Source organism: the organism of the source record quoted next, unplaced genomic scaffold, assembly GCF_019419815.1.
Source record: "Pyrus x bretschneideri cultivar Hongxiangsu unplaced genomic scaffold, Pyrus_bretschneideri_v1 Contig109, whole genome shotgun sequence".
Lineage (NCBI taxonomy): Eukaryota > Viridiplantae > Streptophyta > Magnoliopsida > Rosales > Rosaceae > Pyrus > Pyrus x bretschneideri.
In genome coordinates, this window is record NW_025999401.1 from 332553 (window position 1) to 342541 (window position 9989).

The 9989-nt window shown below is 39.7% G+C and overlaps 1 protein-coding gene across 1 annotated transcript; it reads left to right on the forward strand.

Moving 5' to 3' along the window:
- The first annotated feature begins 1450 nt into the window (after positions 1–1450).
- Positions 1451–9307, forward strand: LOC125471534 (eukaryotic translation initiation factor 4G-like). The gene is made up of 5 exons (XM_048572046.1): positions 1451–1829; positions 1980–2129; positions 4349–6344; positions 7042–7236; positions 8799–9307. Exons 1-5 carry the CDS (start codon positions 1604–1606, stop codon positions 9058–9060), a joined length of 2829 nt encoding a protein of 942 aa, XP_048428003.1. The 5' UTR covers positions 1451–1603; the 3' UTR covers positions 9061–9307.
- The last annotated feature ends 682 nt before the right edge of the window (positions 9308–9989 follow it).

Genomic DNA, 9989 nt, shown 5'->3' on the forward strand with positions numbered 1-9989 from the left:
TTAAAGGATGAGGAAGTGGGCTAAGCCTCATAATGAGCTAATAATAATGTAGTTCAAATTCATTTTTAACGAAAATCAAATCTAACATCTCTCATTTACAAATAAAATTGAACACTATTACACAGTACCAAGAGGTGACACTAGAAAATTAAATAGGCACGAATAAACTTTTTATGTTTTTGTCGTTATTATAGGATTCAGCTAATCTTCGGATCTTTCTCTGGGGATCCGACCGGACGATTTCATTATGTCCGTTGGATGAGATCGTGCGGCCACAGATTAATTGTTTTTTTAAAACTCCTCTTCGCAAAACGAGGTCGGCAGGTATACTCTCCTTCCGTTCCGGTTGTCTCTCTTCAGTCTTCCCCTTCTCTTTGTTAGGTTCATAACACACTTGCACCGGTCTCTGCAATATTTTGCTCATATTTCTCTGTCGCTGGTGCTGTCTTCTCCTTTTCCATCTCCATCTCCATCTCTGCGCAACTTTATTTTAATTTCTAAATTACGGGTTTTTTTATTTGGAAAAATCCTTTCCAAAAGTCTTTTTTCCCTATGCTCCAAATCTCTCCTGGGAACCTTCCACCCCGTCTTTTTTTATCCGCATCAGTGGCTTCTTTTTGGTTAGCAGAGGGACGACTATTCAAGGATTCACCAGATCCGCTGGTAGTATTCACCCTAGCCCATAGAGGAAATGAAGGCACAAGTCCTCGGGCGCCTTGAAGCAAGTCCAAGGGACATGCCCTGAATCAACTGCTAGTTGAAGGCATATCTCATTGGGCGTGGGAAAGAATTGGGAACCCCCATTTCTTTCTTTAAATTTGGATTCATTTCCTTCGTCTCTGTCTGTCTTTCTCTCAATTTGTAAACAATCAATGAAGAAAATATCGAAAATTTCGTCCAATAATTTTTGACAACCCAAGAACCGAGCTAGTTAGAGCTTTAAAAATTACAGAACAAGAATTTCCTTGAATCTTGGTTATCCATCACGTAGGAGAATTAGAAATAAATAAATAAATAAACTTTGAATTGTTGAATTTATGGGGAAGGTGGAGGAGGAGGAAGAGCAGAGAAAGTAAGGTCTTAAGATGAAAGGAAAGAGGAAGAAGACCTCGTTTTGCAGAGAGGAGATGGATAAATAAATAAATCTCTGGCCGCACGATCTCATCTAACGGCCAGAATGAAAGCAAGCATCCCGATGGATCCCCACAGAAGGGTCCGGAGATGATCTGGATCCGTTATCTTAGGTTAGTGAGTTTGCTTAGCGAGGAGGTTGCTTAGTGAGGAAAAAGGAAAGAAAAAAACTTGGTACGAAGGATTACAAGTCTTTTTCGATCATTTAAAGTCACTTACGCTCATATCACTCTCTGCACTTTCTCATATCACTCTCTGCACTTTCTCATGGTTTCTGAATAAAACCTTAATTCTTTCTCCTCACTCTCAAGGTACTCCAATCAAACCCTAATAATTCTCTTAAGCACTCGCTTTACGGTACGATTTTCGGTTAATTAGGTTTGATTGATTTGATTTGGGGTTTGTGGATCTGCATTTTTGGTTGCAGAGAAGATTTAGGAACAAAAAATTTCGGAATTAATCGTAGGAATATATGTCCTTCAATCAATCAACGTCGGATAAGAACGAGACTCGGTACCGGAAAACAGGGCGATCTGCAAGCTCTAATCAGCAGCACCGGGGATACTCACCCGCTTACCCTAAGGGCACCGGCGCCACTGTAAGTGTAACCAGTGTAAGTCCTCAGGTTTCCGGTATGGTTCCTGCACAACGTGGCGACGTACAAAATGGAGCTCATAATTCACAGCCCCAACTGCATGGTACAGATTTCGAAGTTTCAGTTCTATCAGTCTAGAAATTTATTGGATAATATCGTGATTGTTTTGGGAATCTGAGATTAAAATCTGTGTTTCCCATTTTGTTTGATTTTCATTTCTTGGCAATGTTTTCCTGCGATTGATTTAATATAGGAGGTTCTGATGTGCCCATTGCAAGCACAGCTCCCCAGACAGCTGAGGCATCAGCCCCTCAGAGAAGCTCCCAAATTGTTCCAAAGCCTCCGACTTCTCAATCTGTCTCCGTGACTTCTGACACAAGAAAACCCACTATACCAGCAAAGCGTAAGTTCACACTCTGGACCATGGGGATGTTGTTGCACTCGATGTTGGGGATTGTAGGCATTATTTTCACTGTTATATAGCAACGTTATGACGTCAATGCTAGATTTTCTTGACAGTTTTCTCCCAAATAGGCGATTTAGTAATGAGTTTAACGTGCTGATCTAAGTTGCACGGACATAGATTCGGCAACATGCGACACGACAAAACTAAAAACAATAGGACACAGATAGGACACGTTAATTAAAATATAATATATATTACATATATTAAAAATAATACTTCAAATTTATAATTAAACATTGTGAGATCCCACATCGCCCAGGGGTGATCCTTAAATGTATATTTCCATCCCTACCTAGCACGAGGCCTGTTGGGAGCTCACTGGCTTCGGGTTCCCTGGGAACTCCGAAGTTAAGCGAGTAGCGCACGAGAGCACTCCCAGGATGGGTGACCCATCGGGAAGTTCTCGTGTGAGTTCCCAGAAACAAAACCGTGAGGGAATGGTAAGCCCAAAGCGGACAATATCGTGCTACGGTGGTGGAGCGGGCCCGTGTTGTGGTGGGGGCCCGGGCCGGGATGTGACATTGGTATCAGAGCCTAACCCTGGTCGCGTGTGTGCCGACGAGGACGTCGGGCCCCTAAGGGGGGTGGATTGTGACATCCCACATCGCCCAGGGGTGATCCTTAAATGTATATTTCCATCCCTACCTAGCACGAGGCCTGTTGGGAGCTCACTGGCTTCGGGTTCCCTGGGAACTCCGAAGTTAAGCGAGTAGCGCACGAGAGCACTCCCAGGATGGGTGACCCATCGGGAAGTTCTCGTGTGAGTTCCCAGCGGGCCCGGGTTGTGGTGGGGGCCCGGGCCGGGATGTGACATTGGTATCAGAGCCTAACCCTGGTCGCGTGTGTGCCGACGAGGACGTCGGGCCCCTAAGGGGGGTGGATTGTGACATTCCACATCGCCCAGGGGTGATCCTTAAATGTATATTTCCATCCCTACCTAGCACGAGGCCTGTTGGGAGCTCACTGGCTTCGGGTTCCCTGGGAACTCCGAAGTTAAGCGAGTAGCGCACGAGAGCACTCCCAGGATGGGTGACCCATCGGGAAGTTCTCGTGTGAGTTCCCAGAAACAAAACCGTGAGGGAATGGTAAGCCCAAAGCGGACAATATCGTGCTACGGTGGTGGAGCGGGCCCGGGTTGTGGTGGGGGCCCGGGCCGGGATGTGACAAACATGGATGTATAAGGATTCTTCGTGATAAAGCCTCTAAAATGGATATGCTTACCTCTATGTTTAACTAGGCATACATGGAAAGAAAAACAAATAAATGAAAAAATAATAATAATAACATCATTTATATTTATAAATATAAACAAAACAATTTTTTTAGGCTGATTGTCCCTAGCTTAAATACTACCAGCCCTCCATCCATGGACGGATCCATATAGGGACCCGGAAGGTCTCGAGACCCTCTGGAAACTCGAAGAAACACTTGTGATCGACCTCCAGGACCCTCCAACAATTTGGACAGGTGCAGCGGAAAGGTTTGTTGCATTGGACAGGTGCAGCGGAAAGGTTTGTTGCCTCCATGGATGTGTATGCAGCAGTGCTTATAAAGAAGAAGAAAGGAGAATACTCACAAAGGCATTTCAGCTTTCACATGGTCACAGTCAAGCAGACTCACTAGCTTGGAGCCTTGAACCCGGGACCTTCCTGTTTTTTGTATTTTAAGAGCCGAAATCCGCGCCCTTACCACTTGGCCACTTGATGTGGTTGATTAATTTTGATTATTCAATGAACCAAATTTAATAAAAAATAGTGCTATGGAACCAAACTAGTCTAATTTTTTTTTTTTAATGAACTTTTATCTTGGTACCCCCGATCTTGAAATCCTGGATCCGCCACTGCTTCCATCCCATTATCCCAGCCACCATCGCCCATCCCCAGCCGCCCACCCTCCAACCGGTGTCTCCACCCCCACAGTGAGAATGCCCATATGTTTCAATATTTCAAAAACAGCCTTGAACCCGTGTCCGCGGCGTGTCCAACCCGTTGACCAGTGTCTTGACCGTGTCCAACCGTTTACCGTGTCGGCCGGAGGAGTAGGAGTGTCAAAGTGTCCGACACTTAGGGTTTCGCAGTGTCCGTGCAACCTAGGTGCTGATATGATATATTGATAAGTGCAAATAATCAGGTATTAATATTTTCTGTTGGTTTTAGGCCCAGGAGATACGTCCAAGGGCGTTGCCATTCAGGTTGGGTCTATAAGCCCTGGTTTCATGAATGGGATGCTGCCCCATCCAATGCAGCCCCATGGAATTATTCATCAGGGCCAGAACCTGACTTTTACCCCCCAAATGGTTCCTCGGATACCTCAGATGGGCAACTTGGGGATCAGCAGGGCGTCACAATGCCCCCAGCAACAGAGTAGGAAGTTTGGCGGCTCTCGTAAAACTCCTGTCGACATTATACATCCAGATACACCTGGACTGAGTGGAACTAAGAGTACTATTTCAAAGGGGAAGAAGAAAAGAAAAGAAATTCTTTTGGAGAAGAAAAGAAAAGAAATTGTTTCTAAGACAGGTGCTGCTGACGTGACCTCTGATCTTTATGGGGCATACAAGAACCCTGAAGAAAAGAAGGGTATTGAAAACACTGAAAGTATTATGACCAGTATAATTTCAAAGCAGGTAGCTACTGATGCTCCTCAGCAAGATGCTGTAGGGAGAGAGAAAGATGCACCGGTTAAAGCTGAGCCAGAGGATTGGGAAGACGCTGCTGACATCTCTCCCCCAAAACTGGAAACCTCAGATACTGGAGAGCAGGTCTGTGGAGTGGATGATTCTGACAAAGATGGACATGAACATGGGGCGAAGAAATATTCCAGAGATTTCCTGTTGAAGTTTTCTGAGCAATTTACTGAGCTTCCAGAAGGTTTTGAAATTAAGTCTGATATAGCAGAGATCTTGGATGCTAATGTGAATGCTGCTCCTTCCATTGATTATGATTCGCTCCCTAGTCCGGGAAGAATTGTTGATAGGCAAGGAGGGGCCGCAAGACTTGACCGTCGTGGGAGTGGAATAATGGATTATGATAGATGGAATAAGGGAGGTGCTGCCAATTTCCGAACTGGCCAAGGACCAAATTTTGGTGTTTTGAGGAATCCACGTGCACCGACACCAGTTCAGCAGCATGTTAGAGGGATCCTGCCTGGGCCTGCTCACTCTGTTGATCATCAGGGAGGGATGCAAAGAAATAATTCTGATGCTGACAGGTGGCAGAGAGATACGAATTTTCAACCTAAGGGCTTGATGCCTTCTCCTCATGCTCCATTACAGGTGATGCACAAAGCTGACAGGAAATATGAAGTGGGTAAAGTGAGTGAGGAAGAGCAGGCCAAGCAAAGGCAGTTAAAGGCTATACTGAACGAGTTAACTCCTCAAAATTTTGAAAAACTATTCGAGCAAGTGAAAGCTGTCAATATAGAGAATGTGACGACTCTAACTGGTGTCACTTCACAGATCTTTGACAAGGCTGTTATGGAGCCTACTTTCTGTGAGATGTATGCTAACTTCTGTTTTTATCTTGCCGGAGAGTTGCCTGGTTTCAGTGAAGACAATGAAAAGATAACTTTTAAGAGATTGCTTTTGTGCAAGTGCCAGAAGGAATTTGAGAGGGGAGAAAGAGAGCAAAAGGAGGCCTATAAGGCCAATGAAGAGGGTCAGGTGAAACAGTCTGAAGAAGAAGAAGAGGAGAAAGGAATCAAAGCGCGAAGACGAACATTGGGTAACATTAGATTAATTGGGGAACTATACAAAAAGAAAATGTTGACGGAGAGAATTATGCACAAATGCATTAAAAAGTTGCTAGGTCAGCAACAGACTCCAGATGAGGAAGATATTGAAGCTTTGTGCATACTAATGAGCACAATTGGGGAGATGATTGATCATCCGAAAGCCAAGAAGCACATGGATGCATATTTTGAAAGGATGAAAAGCTTATCGAATAACATGAAATTATCTTCTAGGGTTAGGTTCATGTTGAAGGATGCAATTGATTTGAGAAAGAATAAATGGCAGCAGAGGAGCAAAGTTGAAGGACCAAAAAATATTGAGGAAGTGCACAGAGATGCTGCACAAAATGTTCCTTCAGAAAATGTGTTGACTGAAGACCGTCTTAGAGATATGTCTTTGGCAGCAATTAGAGAATTTTACAGGTATATTCTTATTTTTGAGACAGCAGTCCTGTCGCATTACTTCTTTTTTTGGGGTTAAGAAATTCTTGTCTCATGCATGCTTTAGACTTCTAATTATTTTTTGTAATTTTCTTAGTTCAATGCATCTTTCAGATGTGATAATTCTCTGCGTGATATAAAAAATCTTCCGATGATTTGCTTAATGTGATTATGCGTTCAATTCTTGAAAGGAAAGTGGGGCATGTGTGTTCTGAGCCTGGGGAATGAATAAGACTTCGGAGCAATGGTTGGTCATCTCCAGTTTGTTTGGTCGACTTCAAGTTGCATAAATAGAATCGGGATTGTTTGTCTCTGGCATTGAATGGACCCCACAGGGGGTGGTACAGAATGGAAAAGGAATAAAACAATCAAAGTAAAGCAGTTGAGTTAGTTGTGATGGATTTTTTTGTGCGATTACTTGTTTGCTATGTTATAAAGTGGTAGGCACAATTCGTTCGGACTCGTAAATGTAGTTGGTGTCAGAATATGGGATCCACCGAGGTTCTTGGAAACCATATATATCTAGAAGGTAGTTGATGTTCAGTCATTGGCTTTCCAAGAACTCGTTTTAGATTACGTTCTAGATATATATGGTTTGATGTATTATACAACTTCTGATAACCCTTGTTAAGATTTTTCATATGCTCTTCCTTGATTTTGTTTTCCTTTCTATTTTCAGTGCTCGAGACGAGAAAGAGGCTGCTTTATGCATTAAAGAGTTGAACTCACCAAGCTTCCATCCGTCGATGATATCTCTTTGGGTCACAGACTCTTTTGAGAGGAAGGACGCTGAAAGAGATCTCTTGGCAAAGCTTCTAGTCAACCTTACAAAGACCCATGATGGAACTTTGAGTCAATCTCAGCTCATCAAAGGGTAAGGGAAAGTTTACATCTGCATTTGGTTATTGAAACTGACGGTCTTCTGGGTATTGTGCGTTTTTCTAGGGTGCTTTAGATTTTGGCCCTTACAATTCATTATTTCTAGATAAAAACCCATCTATCTTTAAAGATCTAGTTTAAGCCCTAATTTAAAATTTGCAAACATATAGTAACACTATTGACCTATTAATGCAATTTATTTACACTCATGCCACTCATACTTTATGGTCCCTTTTTCAAATTCCTAAATTTATGCCAAATTAAAAGTAGTAGAAAAAGTGAAATAAAATGAAAAAAGTGTTTGCATTAACCATATCTATGTTAAACTAGAAAATTAGTTTTTTTTTTTTTCGTGATATATTTTGTAGCAATTTTATCCATGTTAATTGGTAGGTAAATTAGTTTGTTCCAATTATTTAAAAAAAAAAAATACTACACCTATATTATATATTTTGAATCAAATAACATTCCTCTAACTTGTAGGTAAATTATTTTCTATGTATTGTTATATATGTTAGACACGTTTTGTTGTTGTAGAAACATGAGTGGAACATAATATTGTTGATTTTATACATCAAACTGCATTTCTTTTGTTATAGGTAAATTATTTTCCATGTACAAGTACTTATGTTAGGCAAGTTTAGTTGTTGGTACCTACACCCATGGTATAATTGGTGTAGGTAAATTATTGGAAATTAATTTGTAGTTAGGTAATGAACATTTTGCATCATTGGAAATGAACATTTCAAAGAGTATGTAGGTAAATTAATTTGTTCTAATTATATAAAAAAAATTACACGACACCTAGTTATATTTAATTTTTCCAATTATTAAAAAAATTTATGCTACACCCAACCAAATAACATTTCTCTAACTTGTAGGTAAATTATTTTCCATGTATTGTTAGATATGTTAGGCACGTTTTATTGTTTTATAAACATGGGTGTAACATAATATTTTTAATACTATGCATCGAACTACATTCCTTCTTAATATAGGTAAATTATTTTCCATGTAATTAGTACATATGTTAGGCACGTTTTGTTGTTGGTATATTATTTTGCATCATTGTAAAAAAGAGATATTATATTACACCCATGGTATAATTGTTGTAGGTAAATTAATGTGCATGTAGATAATGAAATACAATGTTCTAATATATTAATAAAAAGGGATAAATTCAAAAGTATTCAAGAGTAGGGTGAAAAAACTAAATCGAATAGTTTTATGAAAATTCAAAACCTTTCTAAAAAATTAATATGCAATAAATTTTTAACATTAATGTCTTTTTTTTTTCTTGTTGCAAAATCATTTACTATTTCCTTACAATTAATTGTCTACATCAAGTATGTAATAGGGGTATTTTAGGCATGTGAAAAATGTAAAATGTGTGAATTAATATGAAGTTAATGAATTTGCTTATGTGGATCCTAGTCATTGGGTTTTCTTTGAGTAAAAAAGTTATGTAGGGTTTTATATGAAGAAAATTGAGTTTGAAGGGCTAAAGTTATATTTTCACGTTTTTCTATTATTTAATTTCTTCTTTTATCTGCCCAGGTTTGAAACTGTTCTGTCGACCTTAGAGGATACGGTGATTGATGCCCCGAGAGCACCAGAGTTTCTTGGCCTTATCTTTGCCAAGGTCATTTTAGAGAATGTCGTTTCCTTGAATCAGATCAGTCAATTAATACACGAAGATGGAGAGGAGCTTGCAGGCAACATTCTTGGGAACGTCTTGGAAATTATCAAGTCGGAGAAGGGAGATAACGGTTTCAACGAGGTCCGTACGTCCTCCAACTTGCTGTTGGAGACTTTTTGACCCCCAGATACTCTCAACTCACGGATTCTAGAGAAATTTATTTAGAGATTGGTGATGCTCATTGTAATCGTGCTAGAAGGAATTCGTGACTGGTAGCGTTCAGAAACTCATAATAATTTGCCTGCAATGAAGAACTTTTGTACCGAAACTATGATTGCACTATGCATAATATCGTGTATGTATTCTATTATATCCCAAAAAAATGTAACTATACTGCAAATTCATATGTATTTGTAAATTATTAAGACCTCAAAACTTTGCATTTTCTTTTTGTATTTATTTCGAGTAAGTGTATTTTTATTTTTTTATTTTTTTTATTTTTTTGAAATTATTGTGAATATAGCTATTGGTTGAATGGTTCGGATATGTATTTAGGATAGTTTATGATGGAACAAATGCTTCCTCCCATCCTTTCAATGAATATATTGTTTTTGTTGCGAGAGAAAAGTAACGAGTTAATTGTATAGATCTATAGAATTGATAATTTGATACTCTACCTTTTTTTACGATATATACAACGATAAATTTGTACTAAATGAAATGATGAAGGGTAAATTTATACTGTACTTTAAATTAAACTAAATTATAAGATGATTGAAACTCAAGTGACATGCGTATTACATGTGCAATTTTGATGATTAAACTTGGGTCAACAATTGCTTGCAAGAGCCTAAAACAAAAACAAATCCAACTACCAGACGCTTTTTTCTAGTTTATTTTTTTGGTATATTTGTTTTTTCTTCTAGTTAATGGACACTAATTAATCAGAGTAAGTACGCACTGATTCTGCTACGGTGCTATTCTCCTCAAGTGGAGGGGTTTCTTAAAAAGGTGGTCACGTGATCGTTTACGTGATAATTTAACGAATATATTGACAAATTTTTCACGGAATGACCAAAATGATTTACAGTAGACAATAATGTAGGACA